Genomic DNA, 19,570 nt, shown 5'->3' with positions numbered 1-19,570 from the left:
GTTGCTCCCATGTAACACTGATCCTGCGCAGCCTGTACTGGCTTCCTGTGGTCTTTCGGGTGCGCTTTAAGATCTTGGTTACCACCTTTAAAGCGCTCCATGGCTTAGGGCCCGGGTACTTACGGGACCGCCTGCTGTTACCTCATGCCTCCCACCGACTTGTACGCTCACACAGAGAGGGCCTTCTCAGGGTGCCGTCCGCCAAACAATGTCGGCTGGTGGCCCCCAGGGGTAGGGCCTTCTCTGTAGGAGCTCCTACGCTCTGGAACGAACTTCCCCCGGGTTTACGCCAAGTGCCTGATCTTCCGACTTTTCGCCGTGAGCTGAAAACGCACCTATTTATTCAAGCGGGACTGGCTTAAAGGTTTTATTAAATTTTAATTGGGGTTATTATTTTAGGGTTTTAAATTTTTAAATTTCAGCCATTTGTAATATGCTCGGTTTTAAGTTTCTGTTTTAAATGTGAATATTGTGGGTTTTTAAATTTTTGGCTGTACACCGCCCTGAGTCCTTCGGGAGAAGGGCGGTATAAAAATCTAATAAAATAAATAAATAAATAAATTGCCCAAAGCCCTTTCATTACATCATCACCCAGCAAGAGTCAACCAAGCCTGGGACAAAGACAACCTACAAAGTTAGCCCTGCATGGTCCCGTGGGAGTCTTGACAACCAATCAGAAGACCAGCTCAAATTCAAAGCCCAACAGAGGGCATAAAACCCAGGGACTCTCAGCGTCGCTTCTCCTTTTTCTGCCCAGGATCTCAAGCCATGTGACCCTGTTCTTCAATAAACCTTCTTTCCAAGCAACGTCCATGAATCCAATGTCTTTTCCCCCACTTGGAACTGAACCCAGAAGGATATTTCTTCCAACAGGAGGATGGTAAAACATGGGAGGCCTTTGATAACCAGGTTAAGGGTGAGGTGTGGACATGCACCAGCCTGTTCTAACCTAAGCTTCCTTAGAAAGTACACAGCACAATCTTAGTCCCGGCAAACCTCTTTAATTCATATGGCTGTGAATTATTGTCATTCCCAGTCCGCAAGGCTTCTCAAACAGTCTTTCAGGGGAGTGTTTACAAACACCCACCTTATCTCCCTTGGAACGCTGCCAGAGAACTAATTGCCACACGCAGGGCAAGGCCAAACATAGCACAGAGTCAAACAGAACTTTTCCAGAGCTTTTCCCAACCAGATGAACTAACTGCTTCCCGCAAAAGCTCATGTCCCGTTCGCTCCTCTTTTATGTCTTATGGGAGGGGCCAATCACCTCCAAGCCTTACTTCCAAGTCGACCCTGTTTCCTTAATTGTTCCTGTCTTATTGAAAGGTTTTTCATCTGCAGATGGGTTTGGAAGGGAAGCGTCTTCTCTCATCCATTTTCTTGCAAAATCTTGACGCTCAGTCTACGGTGGTCAGGAGGCATCTCTGCGGCTTCCTCCTCGTTGCTGGCCAAGTTCTCCATGGCCAACGAAAGATCTTGGATCTTCTCCAAGGGCAGTTAATTTCTAACATGCGCCGTGTGAATGATACACCCAGCCCTGGGGTCAAGAGGCTTCAATTCTTGCATGAAATTGCTCTTTGGGCCGAAAAGTCACCCCAGGAGTTTGCTACGTCCGTGTCCTTTTTCACACTTCCATCCCCTGTTGTGGTGTCACATGTTAACCTGGAGCTCAACTAGAACTTTGCCTCTCTCCTGGTTCAACTTCTTGGAAGATCAAGATCATTTTTTTTCCCCCAGAAAAAGAGGGTTTTTTTCTACGGAAAGAGAGAAGACAAGTTTTTTGCTGGATGGAGAACGGCCCGTCCCACCCAGATTAGGGGAGGCGGCATATTTAATCCTTGATTCCAGAAGAAGACTCCAAAACTTCATCTTTTGTGGCTTCTAGAAAAGACCTCCTGCTTTTCTGGATGAAGAGAACCTGCTTGAAGGTCCTTTGGAGATCTGGTTGAAGGCCCTTTGGAGATCTGGTTGAAAGTTCTTGGAGATCTAGTTTAAGAACTTTTGGAGAAACTGGTTGAAGGTCCTTTGGAGATCTGGTTGAAGGTTTTTTGGAGATCTAATTGAAGGTCCTTTGGAGATCTGGTTGAAAGTCCTTGGAGATCTAGCTGAAGGTCCTTTGGAGAAACTGGTTGAAGGTCCTTTGAAGATCTAGTTTCTTTGGAGAAACTGGTTAAAGATCCTTTAGAGATCTGGTTGAAGGTCCCTTGAAGAAACTAGTTTAAATCTCTTTGAAGAAGCCGGTTTAAGGTCCTTCTTAAAAGAAACACAGTGCTAATGCAAGGTTTGATAGACATCTACCAGAAAGAGGTCCAAGTGCTACATCCTTTTCCTCCGCCTTCTCACACACACAGGGTTCTCCAATTTTGATCTTTCCAGCTGTCCATCATGGGCTTCACAGAGATCTTAGAACACGTCGGCAGCATGGGACGCTTCCAATTCGTCTATGTGACTCTCCTTTCCATTCCGGTGCTGATGATGGCTTGTCATATGATGCTGCAGAATTTTACCGCCGGGACGCCGGATCACCACTGCGCGATCGGCCGCAACGCTGCTCCCGGGAACTGGAGTTCCGAAGACGAGGCTCTCCTTGTGGTCTCCCTTCCTACGGGCGAGGACCGAAAGCCAGCAGAGTGTCACCGTTTCCGCCAGAAGCAGTGGTGGCGTTCGAACGGCACCGCGGAGAACGAAACCCAGATGGAAACCGAACCGTGTAGAGACGGATGGGTGTACAACCGAAGCATCTTCCACCAAACCATTGTGACAGAGGTGAGACCAAAGGTTGTCTGGATTCAGACGTGATCAGGTTGGGCACATCCAAGTTCTCAAAAGTGTGTGGGGGGGGGGCCTGAGACTCTCCCAGACTCTCTATAGGTAGTCCTCGACTTACAAACCATTCGTTTAGTGACCATTCAAAGTTACAACAGCACTTACGGCCATTTTTCACACAACCGTCGCCGCATCCCCAGGGTCACGTGATCAGAATTCACACGCTTGGCAGCTGGCCTGTACTTATGACGGTTGCGGGGTCCCAAGGTCATGTGACACACATACACACACACCCCTTTACGACCTTCTGCTGAGCAAAGCCAATGAGGAAGGCAAATTCACTTAACAACCGTGTTGCTAACTTAACGACTCTCAGCGATTCCCTTAACCGCTCACTAACTTAAGTGCGGCGATTTTTCTTCCATGTTTTAGAACAAGTTGCTACAAATAAGTGATAGATGTATTTCTCGCCCCACCCTAAGGCCAGGGAGATGGATTTTATTTTATTTTTTATAAGGGCTTGCCCAAGAATGCATTGATTGTTTTAGGAGGTTGTGGGCCCTACAAATTTGCAAAGCCCAACGTGTGCAGGAAACACAGCACCCTAATTTTAAAGGGCCTCTGGTGGCGCAACAGGCTAATGCAGCCTATTATTAACAGTAACTGCTTGCAAGATTGCAGGTTCAAGTCCCACCAGGCCCAAGGTTGACTCAGCCTTCCATCCTTTATAAGGTAGGTAAAATGAGGACCCAGATTGTTGGGGGCAACAAAAGTTGACTTTGTATATAGTATACAAATGGATGAAGACTATTGCTTGACATAGTGTAAGCCGCCCTGAGTCTTCGGAGAAGGGCGGGATATAAATGCAAAAAAAAATTTAAAAAAAATTGAGAGTTGGGACACTCAGTGGAGTGATGGAAGATCCGTAGCGTGCATGGTTCTTGGGAAATGAGGAATTCCCCCATCTCTACTTTGAAGACAAAAACCTACAGTTCTACAGAGGAATTATTGAGTCTGTCATCTGCACCTCCGTAACTGTCTGGTTTGGTTCTGCAACCCAACAAGACAGACACAGACTTCAGAGGATCATAAGAACTGCAGGAAAAAACAATGGCTACCAGCCTGCCTTCCGTTGAGGACCTGTATCCTGCACGAGTCAAAAAGAGGGCTGGGAAAATATTTACAGACCCCTCACATCCTGGACATAAACTGTCTCAACTCCTACCCTCAAAAATGATGCTATAGAGCACTGCACACCAGAACAACTAGACACAAGGACAGTTTCTTCCCAAATGCCATCACTCGGCTAAACAAATAATTCCCTCAACACTGTCAAACTATTCACTAAGTCTGCACTACTATTAATATTCTCATCGTTCCCATCACCCATCTCCTCCCACTTATGACTGCATGACTGTAACTTCGTTTCTTGTATTCCTTACAATTTATATTGATATTGATTGTTTCCTGATTGCTTATTTGTACCCTACGACTATCATTAAGTGTTGTCCTTTATGATTCTTGACAAACGTATCTTTTCTTTTATGTACACTGAGAGCATCTGCACCAAAGACAAATTCCTTGTGTGTCCAATCACACTTGGCCAATAAAAAAATTCAATTCTATTCTATTCTATTCTATTCTATTCTATTCTATTCTATTCTATTCTATTCTATTCTATTCTATTCTATTCTATTCTATTCTATTTTAGTCTATTCTATTCTATTCTATTTTAGTCTATTCTATTTTGGGGGATGGGGGAGAGAAAATAATGGCTTTAAAATATATATATATATTCTCTTTGTCCTTCTGCATGACTCCAAATCTTTTGGCAGTGGGATCTGGTTTGCTCATCTCGGACACTAAAGCAAATGGCGCAGTCGATTTACATGACTGGAGTTTTAGTCGGCGGGATCTTATTTGGAGGCCTCTCGGACAGGTGAGTGACAAGAATTTCGATACCCAAGTTATAAAGGGGGGAAATTGCTGTAGTTCGGCTCGACTCGGCTCTGCAATACAAGGATATTTCGGAGTGTGCGCAGAGGTTTTTCTTTATTAAATGCATTTAATTGCATCAATGAATGCCAAATTAATTGGCATTAATTAATGCAAAAGTAAAAAAAAATGCAAAAAAAGCACCAATATTTTCAGCGCGGTGCGAACCCAGGATAAGAAATAGCTATTAACATTGTAGGATGGATGCTAAGGGGATAATGAACTGGATAACTTTGCAACTGAGAAATGCCTCTGGGCATGTACAAAGTGCTGGGTTTTTCTTGTATTCAATGCATTTAGCAATCCACCAGTGTTCTTGGTGCAATGTAGACGCAGGATAGAATAAGAGAATAATAAGAGTTGGAAGGGACCTTGGAGGTCTTCTAGTCCAACCCCTTGCTCAAGCAGGAGACTTTGCTCTCCTTCTCCATTTTCCTTCTCCTCCTCTGAATAATAGAGTTGGAAGAGACCATGGAGGTCATCTAGTCCAACCCCCTGCTCAAGCAGGAGATCCTATACCATTTCCGACAAATGACTCTCCAATCTCTTCTTAAAAACCTCCAGTGTTGGAGCACCCACAACTTCTGGTGGCAAGCCGTTCTACTGGTTAATTGTCACTGTTAATTAATTCACTGTTAATTAATTCATTGTCAGGAAATTTCTCCTTAATTCCAGGTTGGTTCACTCCTTGATTTTTTTTTTATTTGCATTTATATCCCGCCCTTCTCCGAAGACTCAGGGTGGCTTACACTTTGTTAGCAATAGTCTTCATCCTATTTGTATATTTAATTAATTTCCATCCGTTGTTTCTTGGATAAAAAGTACCAATTAAGGTACTTTTAAAGGGGGATAATTAACTGGATAACTTTGCAGCTGAGAAATGCCTCTGGGCATGTGCAACATGCTAGAGTTTTTTTTCTTCACTACATGCATTTAGCGTGCAACAATATCCTAGGTGCAGTGCAGATCCAGGATAAAAGTACCAATTAATGTTGTAAGAGGCAAAACGATAATAACTTTGCAACCGGGGATTGCCTCTGGGCATGCGCAAAGTGCTAGGGTTTCTCTTTATCAAACGCATTTAGCTTGCACCAACATCCTAGGTTCAGTGCGGATCCAGGATGAAAGTACCAATTAATGTTATAAGACACTAAAGCGATCATTCACTGGATAACTTTGCAAGGGAGAATTGCCTCTGGGCATGTACAAAGTGCTAGTTGTTTTTTCTTTATTACATGGATTGAACATGCACCAATATCTTAAGTGCAGATGTAGGAAAAAAGTACCTTTTCAGACGCTAAGGGGATAATTAACCAGATAACTTCTGCCTGACCCACCCAGTTCGGTAGTGGTGTCTTATTGAATGACTCGGTAAAATATTTCTATTAATATTTACTCCTGATTTAGAAGACCAGGTTGCAGTGCTTAAATGCTAAACCTGCTAACTGGAATAAAGCTCACAGATTTATTTTATTTTATTTTTTTTGCATTTATATCCCGCCCTTCTCCGAAGACTCAGGGCAGCTTACACTGTGTTAAGCAATAGTCTTCATCTATTTGTATATTATATACAAAGTCAACTTATTGCCCCCAACAATCTGGGTCCTCATTTTACCTACGTTATGGGAATGGATGGAAGGCTGAGTCAACCTTGGGCCTGGTGGGACTAGAACCTGCAGTAATTGCAGGCAGCTGCTGTTAATAACAGACTGTCTTAGCAGTCTGAGCCACAGAGGCTCAGATTTAAGAGACACGAGGGAAAAATCCAATAAAACCACGAAACACCGCTCAGAAACAGGGCCCGTTTTGCGGTATTTGACTTACAACCACAACTGACTCCCAATTTTCTGTTGCTACAAAGCGAGACGTTTGTTCAGTGACATTGGTACTGATGTTTTACAACCCGGCTTGCCACAGCTGTTAAGGGAATCAGCGCCATTGTTAAGTTAGTCACCCGGTCGTTAAGTGAATCGCACTGATTGTGCTTGTCCGCCAAAGGGGATCGCGTGGCCAACCTCGGGACACGGCAACCGTCGTAAGTACACGCCAGTTGCCAAGCGTCTGAATTTTGATCAGGTGACCTTGGGGATCATAAGTTTGGAAACGGTCATAAGTCCCTTTTTTCAGGGCCGTTGTAACTTGGAACCGTCACTAAGTGAACTGTTGTAAGTCCCTGTATTACTTTCCAACTCCCACTGAAATCCATCTGGCTGTTGGCTGCCAAACAGGATTCCGTTTTTCTGCTTTGTTCCAGCCAGCTGAAAATGTATTTCCAATTTAAAGTGGGGTTTGGACGCTGAGTGAATTTCCCATGGGAAGCATGATGGCTGGGGTACACTGGTAGTCCTCGACTTACAACCGTTCATTTAGTGACGGTTCAAAGTTACAACAGCACTGAAAAAAGGTGACTTACGGCCGTTTTTCACAGTTGCGACCGTCCCAGCCATCCCCATGATCATGCAATCAAAATTCGGATGCTTGGTAACCGACTTGTATTTATGACGGTCCCCTTTGGTGACCATCAAACAAGCAAAGTCCAGGGGGAAGGCCGGATCCACTTAACAACCGGGTGACTGACTTATCAACTGCAGTGGTTCGCTTAACCACCGGGGCGAGAAAAGTCGTAAAACGGGGCAAAACTCACCGGGTGAATGTTTCACTTAACACAGAAATTTGGGGCTCCAACTGCGGTCGTACGTCAAGGTCTACTTGCACGAGGAAAGACGCATTTGTGCCTTACTGAATCAGTGCAAGAATGAACCATTTTTTCCCCTCTTTCCTTTTCCTAAGAAACTTCCGAAGTCAATTTTCTCGCGCTCGACAGGATCAGAAGCAGTATTCAGCCGGTTTGTATCGATTCGGGCGAACCGTTAGCGGCAACTGCGGGTGGGACAGCCCAACCGCTCTGCTGTAATGCCGTCTTATTTAGCTACATTTTTGAGGCTGGGCGCAGGAGTGGAAGGCACACATGCAAGCAAAGCACATGCGTGGAAGTCCGGGCACATGTGCAGAAGGCGTGCGCACGTGAAGCAAGCGTGCACACGCAGGGCAAAACGATGGTAAGAATATGTGAAACTCACCACTGGACGGGATGAAAGCGAGAACGGGAGACAGAATTTTGGCTCCATCCTTTCTTCCTGATATTGTCCCTCCTCCCCACTTCTCTTCTGACGTTCCTCTTTTTTCTGCCCTCCTTGCAGATTCGGTCGCCGGCCAATCCTCTTGTGGTGTTACCTGCAGCTGGCCGTATCTGGCACGGTGACTGCGTTCTCTCCCAAATTCAGTGTTTACTGCGTCCTCCGTTTTCTCTCCGGGATGGCTTTCTCGGGTATCGTGCTCAACGGCGTCTCTCTGTGTGAGTCCTTGGGATCAAACCATTGCCGCATGATCCATCTTCCCCGGTTTGCGCCAATCTGGCGTTGAGTGATCTGCGAGCCATAAATAGAACCTCCCTGGGCAGGAATAGTATGCTTTCAAAGGTCCTTTTTTTCAGGAGGCAACTGGACTTTCTTGTTCTTTCTTTGAAGACGTTTTGCTTCTCCTCCAAGAAGCTTCTTCAGCTCTGACTGAATGGTGGGGAAGGGAAGGATTGATACTCCTTGCAGACAGCTGGTCGTTTGCGTCCTTTCAGAGAGTCTTTGAGGACACGTTAACCAACATAACATACGTGCACACTTCGAACCCAAGAATACTCTAAAAGGCAGAAGCTTGTCCACCCTGAGGATAAAACAACCAGACACAAAGTGAGCGACGTGGCATATGCAGTACAACGCAGTGAGCCCTGTGAAGATCGGTACATTGGGGAAACAAAACAGCCACTTCACAAACGCATGGCACATCATAGGAGAAGAAACCCGTCAGGACAGGATTTAGTACTTCCATCTTCCATTTAAAAGAGAAAGGGCGCTCTTTTGAAGACAGCAAAGTCCACGTTCTGGACAGAGGGGACCGCTGGTTTGAAAGAGGGGCCAAAGAGGCCATCGGTGTCCAAATTGAATGGCCCTCTGTCAACAGAGGGGGAGGGATACAACATCGTCTATCTGTTGTCTACAACACAGTCCTTTCAGCAGTTCCAAGAAGGCTCCACATCCATTTGCACCACTCAGGTGATCCTGAGGACACAGATAGACCTCCAAGTGGCCCTCTAAAAGGATGCAAATGATCAGCTGCCTGCAAGGAGTATCAATTCCTCTGTTCCCCACCATCCGATCAGAGCTGAAGAAGCTTCTGGGACAAGAAGCGAAAGGTCTTCAAAAGAAAAACCAGAAAGTCCAGTTGCCTCTTGAAAAAAACACCTTTGGGACAACCAGAACCTGGACGACTGAGGATCTCCATAGACAATAGGCCTTCAAGTCACTGTTATTCAGTTATTTTTGAAGTGTGGTTTGAATTCTTGCTAAATTTATCCCTTGGCAGTCCTAATGGCTTCCACCTGCCAGTTTTGAGTTTTTTTTCCCTCACCTGGGCAATTTGAAAGCCTTCGAACGCTGGTTCTGCTCTTCCCAAATCCAATTTTACAACCTTTTTCACCACGACGGTCATTAAACGAACCTGGCAGTTGTTAAGTGAAGCCATTGTTTTCTCTGGCCAATTTGAGTTTTTTTTTTTTCCTTACCTGGGCAGCTTGAAAGCCTTCCAACGCTGGCTCTGTTTTTCCCAACAGGTGTGGAGTGGACGCCCACCAAAACCCGGCCGGTGCTGGGCACCATCAATGGCTGTGCGTATACCACTGGGCAGCTTGTCCTGGCCGGCCTGGCGTATACCTTCCGAGATTGGCACCACTTACAGCTGGCGGTCTCTCTGCCTTTTTTCCTATTCTTCTGTTATTCTTGGTAAAGTGTTCTGACCTAGGCTTCCTGAGACAGTAAAAAGCATACGATTAGTCCCCAAAACCCTCTATTTATTTATTTATTTATTATTTTTTATTTACATTTATATCCCGCCCTTCTCCGAAGACTCAGGGCGGCTTACAATGTATAAGGCATTTCAACGGCTATGAATTCTGTTCATTCCCAGCCCCAAATAGTTTGTAAAGAGCCTGACAGAAGTCCGCCACAGTCCTTCGGGATAGGGCTGATAAACACCCACCTTCATCTCCCTTGACATGCTGCCAAAGTCCTCATCGGCAATTAGCTTTGCAAGGCCACAAGGAGCGCAGAGTCAAAACGGAGCTTCAGAATTTAAACCGACCAGAACGAACAACGTTGCTTCCTACAAAGGCTCATGTGCCTTTGCTCCTCCTTTATGTCTTATGGGAGGGACCAATCATATCCAAGCCTTACTCCCGAGTTGTCCCTTTTGTTTTAACTGTTCTTGCAGCTTTGCGCATGCACGCACGGTGAACAGACTCGCCCTGTTCCTCTGCCTCACTGATATTAGACTCTGGAGACTTCGGAGGCGGCACATAATTCCCAGATGGCCCTGACCCTCTCTCTGCCTCCGAAACAGAGCCCTCGTCCGAGCCTTCCCCAGACTCCAGGACTCGCTCACGTTCCTCCCCAGCCTCCTTACTGTTTGACTCTGCTGCCAACTCTGCTGGCCGCCAGCAGACCACAACAACGGGGGTAAATGAAGGGACCAGGAGACAGCCATCTTTCCCATATCCTGTCCCCAATTATTTTAGCCTTCATTAAGACACATATCAATGCACTAGTCCTCAGCGTGGAAACCAAATAACATATTTTCAATTACCAGCTCGTTTGCCAAGCTGGAAACTATAGCATTAACTGGGAAATAGTTGGTAAGCCTCGGCATGACTCTCCTTGTGGTCTCTTTTCCTTTTCTCCATCCTTCCACAGGTGGCTTTCTGAATCCGCTCGCTGGCTGATAACAGCTGGGAAGCTCGAACGGGCTGTGACAGAGCTCAAGAGGGTGGCCAAAATGAACAGGAAAGAGGAAGCTGCTGGAAAGCTAAATGTTGAGGTGAAGACCCAAAAGAGATCAAGATTAATTTCATTTATTTCCATAATTGCACCTCATTTTAATCATGCGACCGTGGGGAATGGTCGTAAGTGCGAGGCCTGGCCGTAAGTCTCTTTTGCAGTGCCATCGTGATTTCAGGCCGTCATGAAATGAACAGTCGTAGGTCGAATGCTCCCTGTGAGGGTTTTACAATACAGGTAGTCCTCGAGTTATGACCGCCACTGAGGCTGGCAATTGTGGTCGTAAGTTGTGATTCTTTGTCAAGCAGCTCACCGCACGACTAGATCAAATTTTACAACCTTTTTCCTCGACGGTCATTAAGCGAACCCGGCAGTTGTTAAGTAGAACCCGTTGTCCTCTCTGGGCCAGGTTTTTTTTCCAGAAACTGGTCATAAAAGCCAGAAACGGTCGTAAGTCGTAGTCACTTGACCCCAAGGTGCTGCAAATGGCTGTAAATCCCAGTCGGTTGTTGAGGGCCCAAAATGTGGTCACATGACACCCCCCCAAAGGCTGGGGGAGGGGCAATATCCCAACTTCAATGCTGAGTGGTAGATCATTTTGGGGGGAAGTCCATTGTAGCTTCGAAGAGTCTTTAAGTGATCTGTCGTAAGTCGAGGACTGATTGTGCCTCGGACCAGGTTTTCGGGCTTGGCCCTTCGCACACCATTAAAAAGCACCCAGATTGAAAAACTCAACCAGGCCTTACAATGTTTCCCCACCACCCCAACCCGCTCCAGTTTTTGAGATCCAGGATGAAGGAGGAACTGGCGTCCATGACATCCAAAACTTCGGTGCTCGACCTGATCCGGACCCCCACCATGCGCCGGATCTCTCTCTGCATCTGCTTTGTCTGGTGAGCTCTGGCCGAAAACTCTGGAAAGAAACTTTCTCCCTCCCTCCCTTCCCTTCCCTTCCCTTCTTATATTTTCCTTTCCTTTCCTTCCCTTCCCTTCCCTTCCCTTCCCTTCCCTTCCCTTCCCTTCCCTTCCCTTTCCTTTCCCTTCCCTTCTTATATTTTCCTTTCCTTTCCTTTCCTTTCCTGGACTGGCAATTTAACTTAATTTAATTTAATTTATCTTTTATCTTTTATTTTACATTTTATTTTGTTATTAATTTTTTATTATTGCATTTTAGATTTTATTTGATGTTTTTAATTTATTTATGTTGTTTTATTATTTTATTTTATTCTATTCTATCTTAAGTTATGTTATTAGTTCTGTTCTATTTTTTATTATTTTATGTTCTACTTTATTTTAATTTATTTAGGTTGTTTTATTAGTATTATTTTATTTATTATGTTTATGTTATTTTATTTCAGTTTTCATATTTTATCATTTCATTCCATTTTATTTATTTTAATGTATTTATTTTATTTTATTATTTCATTATTTTATCTATTGTATTGTATTGTATTCTATATTCTATTCAGAATCCTATTCCATTCCTTTCTCCTTCCCTTTCCTTATTTCTATTCTATTCTATTCTATTCTATTCTATTCTATTCTATTCTATTCTATTCTATTCTATTCTATTCTATTCTATTCTATTCCAATTGTATTACTTATTAATTTGTTTTTTCCTTTGGTCTCCTTCCAAGGTTCTCCACCAGTTTCGCTTATTATGGGCTGGTGATGGACTTGCAGAATTTCGGGGGCGACATCTACCTGATCCAACTCTTTTTTGGAGCGGTTGACTTCCCGGCTAAGTTTCTGTCAGTCCTCACCATCAGCTACATCGGACGTCGGTTTACCCAAGCCATTGCCCTCATCTTGGCCGGGTTAACCATCCTGGCCAACATCTTCATCCCTCAAGGTGGGACTGAGTAGCGCAATACAGGAATTCAAAAGTTTTGGGGAAGCTTCCAGAAGGTTTCTGGGATTCTGCCTCTTTTTCAGGAAGCTCTAGATTTTATCTTTAGAAGCTTTAGAGAGGTGGACTTCAACTCCCAGAATTCCCCAACCTGCATGGTGGAAGTTGAAGTCCACCCATCTTAAAGCATGCTGGCTGGGGAATTCTGGGAGTGGAAATCCACCCACCTTAAAGCATGGTGGCTGGGGAATTCTGGGAATTGAAGTCCACCCACCTTAAAGCATGGTGGCTGGGGAATTCTGGGAGTTGAAGTCCACCCACCTTAAAGCATGCCGGCTGGGGGATTCTGGGAGTTGAAGTCCACCCATCTTAAAGCATGCTGGCTGGGGGATTCTGGGAGTTGAAGTCCACCCATCTCTCTTAAAGCTGCTCAGGTTGAAAAACAATACTTTAGAGGGCTCTTTGGATTAAAGCAGCATGCAAATGATAGCAAATAATAGCGTCTCAGCACCAGATTGGAAATTGGATTGGATTGACAATAGACCGAGATGCCTGTGAGGTTGTGAGCAAAGTAAACCAAACAACCAGGTATATTCTCACCAACAGAACCAATTCTCCCATCTGGAGACTGGATCTGATGGATCGGTGGATTCAGAACCACGGACAGTGTCTCTGTTGTTAGCGATGGCCGTTACAGAACTAAGCTGTGGTTTCAGCAACATTCTGGAGATAATTGTCAACTCTGGAACATTATTCTCCCATTATACAACATACAATAACATGGTTGGGATGAGACCTTGGAGGTCATCTAGCCCAACCTCCTGCTCAAGCGGGGGACCCTCTACCGTTCTGGACAAATGGCTGTCCAGTCTCTTCTGGAAGACTTCCAGTGATGGTGCACCCATAATTTCTGATGGCAAGCCGCTCCCCTGATGAAATAACAGAATAACAGGGTTGGAAGGGACCTTGGAGATCATCTAGTCCAGGGGTCTGCAACCTTAAACACTCAAAAGAGCCATTTGGACCCGTTTCCCACGGAAAAGAAAACACCAGGAGGCACAAAAACCTTTCCCGTGCCTGACTATTTCTTGAGCGGCCACAAAACTAGCATATGCAGTTGAATTAAACGTTCTGTTTTCTTCTGAAACTTTTCTTTTCTTGGATTTATCCCTGGTTGTCCTACCGGGGGTTGAAAAGCTCAATAAATCACGTGCCGACAGGTGTTGTACATTGGCAGTTATGACGCATACTTTGAGTGACAGGGAGCCGCAGCAGAGAGGTGAAAGAGCCAGATAAGGCTCCAGAGCCGCATGCGGCTCCTGAGCCACATAAGGCTCCAGAGCCACATAAGGCTCCAGAGCCACATAAGGCTCCAGAGCCACATAAGGCTCCAGAGCCACATAAGGCTCCAGAGCCACATAAGGCTCCAGAGCCACATAAGGCTCCAGAGCTGCAGGTTGCTGACCCCTGATCTAGTCCAAGCAGGAGACCCTCTACCATTCTGGACACATGTCTATCCAGTCTCTTCTTGCAGACTTCCAGTGATGGATCACCTAAGACTTCTGGAGGCAAGCCTGCTTGATTAAATTCAAATCAATGAGTCGGTGGGCATCCATGAGCCCCCCCCCTCCCTCACCAGGAATGGCTTGGAGCTCCCGAGAGCGCGCTCCTCACCACAGACCGCTCCCTTTTTTCTCCCAGATATGCAGATACTTCGGACGACCGTAGCTGTTTTCGGGAAGGGCTGCTTAGGCGCCTCGTTCAACTGCATCTATTTATACACTGGAGAACTTTATCCGACGGTGCTTCGGTGAGAGACCAAATCAGGGGGAAACCGCAGGGCAGGTGACTGTGGAAAAGACCATTTGGGCTCCCGTGGAAGGAAAAGTGGGTGTGAAATAGCTGCTTGTGGGGTTGTTGTTGAAAAAAACCAGAGGTTTAGTAAAGTAACAGAGTTGGAAGGGACCTTGGAGGTCATCTAGTCCAACCCCCCCGGCTCACGCAGGAGGCCTGTACTAGGGATCCGAACCGCCGAACTGCCAACCTTTCTGACTGACAAGCTTGGCGTCTTAGCCACTGAGCCACCCAGTCAGGCTTTAAATTGAGCCAAGTACGATACACCTCCATGAGGTTAAGGAGCATGACCAATCCCTTTTGCTTGGGGTCTGTCTGTGCAGGCAAACCGGGATGGGTCTCAGCAACACCATGGCCCGCATAGGAGGCATCGTGGCTCCAGCAGTGAAGATGACAGGAGAATACATCCCGTTCCTGCCCAATCTTATCTACGGTGCGGCTCCCATCATATCTGGAATTGTGGCGGCCTTTTTGCCGGAAACTCGTAATGTCCCCTTGCCGGAAACGGTAGAGCAGGTGGAGAACAGGTGAGGAAAAATAGTGGTCCCAGATTTTTTGCATTGCTCCTGGAACCCTAAAAGACCTTCTCTTTTCATACTGATTCTGTTCTGACCTAGGCTTCCCCAGCCATTGACCATCCACCTGTGGCTTTACTCCTGAGTTGACCCTTGTTCTTTAGCTGTTCCCTTCTCCTGGCAGCTCTGCATATACGCACACTGGGAACAAGATCCAGCTGTTCTTCTGCCTCACTGATGTCTGACTCTGAAGGCAGCTGACAACTGTCAGACGGCCCTGGCCCCCTCTCTGCCTCCGACACAGAGCCCTCATCAGAGCCTTCCCCAGACTCCAGGACTGGCCCAGGTTCCTTTTGAACCGAGTTACTTTAAATAGGTTAACTTACAGAATGCATCCAAAAACCAGGACTCATTTTCCCCGAAAATAAGACTCTGTCTTATATTTTTTGGAACCCTGAAGTAAGTGCTTGGCCTTCTTGCCATGCGCTCAAAAGCCTGATTGGGCTTATTATCAGAGGAGGTCTTACTTTAGGGGGAAACAGGGTAATTGTTCTGTGACAGTTTCCCAGTCACTTTAGCAATCCCTTGCTTCCTCCCCCATTCAACCTCAGCCACTTACCTGTCTGTTGAGAAGGGGAGGGGAGGCAGACTGGGAGGAAGGGAGGGAAGGAAGGAAAGGAAAGGAGGAGTGGAGTGGAGTGGAGTGGAGTGCAGTGGAAGGAAGGAAGGAAGGAAGGAAGGAAGGAAGGAAGGAAGGAAGGAAGGAAGGAAGGAAGGAAGGAAGGAAGGAAGGAAAGGATTCTAGAGCTTCCTGCCAGATTCCTACAAGGAAATTCAATGGGGAAGCCAGCAGGAAGCCGAAAATCTTTCCTATTTCCATTGCTTTATTTTTTTGCCCATTTTGTTCATTCTGTTTAGGGAAAGAACTACCTTTGAAACGATGACCGACAGGGCACAAGTTCCCTAGTAACAATTTAGAAAGCAAAGGATACAAATATCAAAACTCGCCCCCCCCCGCCACCCCGTCTGAAGTTTTAAAACCAACTTACGTTTCAGTAACTCAGCTGAGTCAACCGCTTGTTCATCCACCGAGTTGGCGGAAGGCCCTTTGTAAACCCACCAACACTTAACGGCATTGTTTTTCCTTCCCACCCACCCCCAACGCAGATCACAGAATAAGAGCCAGAAGCTAGACCCCCGGCAAACAGAAGGCCTCTTGCTCTCCAGCAAGCCCGAAAGCAAAAAAAACGGTGCTTAAGGAAAGAAAAATATGGATTTCAGGACCTACCTGCGCAAGGAGATCTGCGAGGACCAAAAACATTGTCACATTTGGGAAGAATATAACCTCCTGAGCTGCAGAAGAGGACGCAACCGCGGAGATGAAGCAGACCAATAATATTCTGGATTTACAGGGGGGGGGGAAATAATAGAAGCTATTTGGAAGATATTCTACTCTCTGTACATTCATTCATTCGGTCTGATTTCTTTTTAAAAAAATAATAATATGGATCCACTTGTTTGCAAAGCATGGGCCACCTCCCCTGAATACAATTCTAGTCCTAGCAAAAATTGGCAGGGCTATTATATAGTTTAATGTGTCACCCAACCAGGGGGTGGGCTTCAAAAATTTTTAGCAAGGCAGAGCAAAAATTTCTCTGCCCGGTTTCTGGCTGGGTGTGGCCATGGTGGGCGTGGCCTAGTCCAGGGGTCTCCAAGCTTGGTCCCTTTAAGACTTGTGGACTTCATCTCCCAGAACTCTGGAAGTTGAAGTTCACAAGTCTTAAAGGGACCAAGGTTGGAGACCCCTGGCCTAGTCAGCCTTCTGTGCCACAACGGTGTGTGTGTGTGTGTTTTTGCCCTCCCTGGGCTCCAGAGGCTTTTCTCAAGCCTCTAGGAAGGCGAACACAGCCTCCACAGGCTCTGGAAGCTCTTTGAAGGCTGGAAATGGGCCCATTTCTGGCCTTCCGAAACGTCTAGACCAGGGGTCTCCAACCTTGGTCCCTTTAAGACTTGTGGACTACAACTCCCAGAGTTCCTCAGCCAGCTTTGCTGGCTGAGGGACTCTGGGAGTTGAAGTCCACAAGTCTTAAAGGGACCAAGGTTGGAGACCCCTGGTCTAGTAGGTCCATTTTTCGCCCTCCCCAAGTGTCTGTGTGCGCCCTGCCCTCACCTGCATCCAAAATGGGCCGTGTGGAGACTCCTGGGTGGGTGGGGTGGGTGGGCCAGCCAGGAGGGGGATTTGGGGGTTCTTCGAACTGCACAGAATCCTAGCTAGAGGTTCTCCTGAACTCCTGCAAACCCCCAGCGGCCCACCCCTGCACCCAACCAACTCATATCTTAGCCTGTTGGCGAAGGAGGGTAACTTCTTAAACTTTTAAGAAAGTCCTGAGCTGATAATATAAATGATGGTCATCAGGTGGCAGCAATGAGACACCGGAAAAATACATTGTGGCTTACACTAGATCGGTGTTTCTCAACCTTGGTAACTTTAAGCTGGGTGGACTACAACTCCCAGAATTCCTCAGCCCACATGCTTTAAGATTACATGTGTGGACTACAACTCCCAGAATTAAACCAAGCTGGCTGGGGAATTCTGGGAGTTGAAGTCCACCCATCTTAAAGGATGCTGGCTGGGGGATTCTGGGAGGTAAAGTCCACCCATCTTAAAGGATGCTGGCTGGGGAATTCTGGGAGTTGAAGTCCACCCGTCTTAAAGCATGCTGGTTGGGGGATTCTGGGAGTTGAAGTCCACTCATCTTAAAGGATGCTGGCTGGGGGATTCTGGGAGTTGAAGTCCACCCGTCTTAAAGCATGCTGGTTGGGGGATTCTGGGAGTTGAAGTCCACTCATCTTAAAGGATGCTGGTTGGGGAATTCTGGGAGTTGAAGTCCACCCGTCTTAAAGCATGCTGGTTGGGGAATTCTGGGAGTTGAAGTCCACTCATCTTAAAGGATGCTGGCTGGGGGATTCTGGGAGTTGAAGTCCACTCATCTTAAAGGATGCTGGTTGGGGAATTCTGGGAGTTGAAGTCCACCCGTCTTAAAGCATGCTGGTTGGGGGATTCTGGGAGTTGAAGTCCACTCATCTTAAAGGATGCTGGTTGGGGAATTCTGGGAGTTGAAGTCCACCCGTCTTAAAGCATGCTGGCTGGGGAATTCTGGGAGTTGAAGTCCACTCATTTTAAATCAAGCTGGCTGGGGGATTCTGGGAGTTGAAGTCCACCCACCTTAAAGTTACCATGGTTGACCAACAATGCCCTAGATCACTTAGCCCCTAAAAACCAAATTATAGTTTGTTTGTTTATTGTAACCATGTAGGTACAGCCAAGTATAGGCTGTTCTATGGAATAGAATAGAGTAGAGTAGAGTAGAGTAGAATAGAGTAGAATAGAATAATAACTTTATTGTCACTTTAAATGTACACTAACCAGCATACATTAAAATGACATTTCATTGTATACAGCTCTCAAAGGGTCTCCACCTTCAATAAACACTACATAAACATGACAAAAAAAATTATGCATACACCTACATACACACACATATAATATAACCCAGAGAAACAACACAGTCTAGTTCGGATTTATACATGTACATGGTAGTGAGAAAAACGAATCTTACGAGTTTACCAGAAGGATGATGTAGGGAACAAAGCTGTTACAGTAATCTGGTAGTCCTGCTAGAAACCCAACTCAAGGTCTCTACCCTGGATGAAACATTCAGGGGCCCCAATTTCGCTCTACAAAATGAATTAAAGCCCAGCGTTTAACTACCGATATATATCCGCTTTCATTTTCTCTATCCGCCAATCTGGATCCACCCAATGTGCTTCATCAGATCAATCAAACGCTGGTGGAAACTCGATACAAGGGGCCAATTTAAATTGGAACTCACCAATCTATAAAACGTTTGTTCCATCACCTGGTTAAACGCAAATAAACCCTGTCTGGATAAAAACAGACTATTGGGATACAATCAAGATCAAGAGAGGTACTAACACCACTCTATAGAGCCTTAGTAAGACCGCACCTAGAATCCTGCATCCAGTTTTGGTCACCACACTATAAAAAGGATGTTGAAACTCTAGAAAGAGTGCAGAGAAGAGCAACCAAGAGGATTAGGGGACTGGAGGCTAAAACATACAATGAACGGTTGCAGGAACAGGGCCTGGTTAGTCTAGTGAAGAGAAGGACCAGGGGAGACAGGAGAGCATCTTTCAATATTTGAGGGGCTGCCACAAAGAGGAGGTAGTCAAGCTATTCTCCAAAGCACCTTTGAAGGCCGGACAAAGAATAATGGGTGGAAACTGATCAAGGAGAGATTCAACCTAGAAATAAGGAGGAATTTTCTGACAGTGAGAACAATCAACCAATAGAATAGAAGTTGCCTTTGGAAATTGTGGGAGCTTCATCCCTGGAAGCTTTCAAGAAGAGACTGGACTGCCATCGGTCAGAAATGGTGTAGGGTCTCCTGCTTGGATGGCGGGGTTGGACTAGATGACCTACAAGGTCCCTTCCAACTTTGTTAATCTAGTTCTAGCTGATTGGCCCATTTTTGAATTCTGCCCATTGCTAAACTAGGTCCATTTGAGGATTGGGGAATCGGGTTTCGAAAACACCAGCTACTTCCTCTCACGCTGCAACGGTCGCAAAGTGTGTAAAACGGTCACAAGTCGCTTTTTTCTATGCCGTTGTAAGTTTGAAGGGTCAC

At 46.0% G+C, this 19,570-nt stretch overlaps 1 protein-coding gene across 1 annotated transcript; it reads left to right on the top strand.

Moving 5' to 3' along the window:
* Positions 1–2,385: 2,385 nt before the first annotated feature.
* Positions 2,386–14,877, top strand: LOC131186473 (solute carrier family 22 member 6-A-like). Its single transcript, XM_058160081.1, has 9 exons — positions 2,386–2,766; positions 4,602–4,705; positions 7,962–8,116; positions 9,425–9,593; positions 10,560–10,683; positions 11,421–11,536; positions 12,281–12,495; positions 14,194–14,302; positions 14,670–14,877. The coding sequence occupies exons 1-9, from the start codon at positions 2,386–2,388 to the stop codon at positions 14,875–14,877; spliced, it is 1,581 nt and encodes a 526-aa protein (XP_058016064.1).
* Positions 14,878–19,570: the final 4,693 nt, after the last annotated feature.

This window comes from Ahaetulla prasina, chromosome 17, assembly GCF_028640845.1.
Source record: "Ahaetulla prasina isolate Xishuangbanna chromosome 17, ASM2864084v1, whole genome shotgun sequence".
In the NCBI taxonomy this organism is placed as follows: domain Eukaryota; kingdom Metazoa; phylum Chordata; class Lepidosauria; order Squamata; family Colubridae; genus Ahaetulla; species Ahaetulla prasina.
Note: the sequence above shows the minus strand (reverse complement) of the source record. Positions and strands in the feature narration are given on the sequence as shown.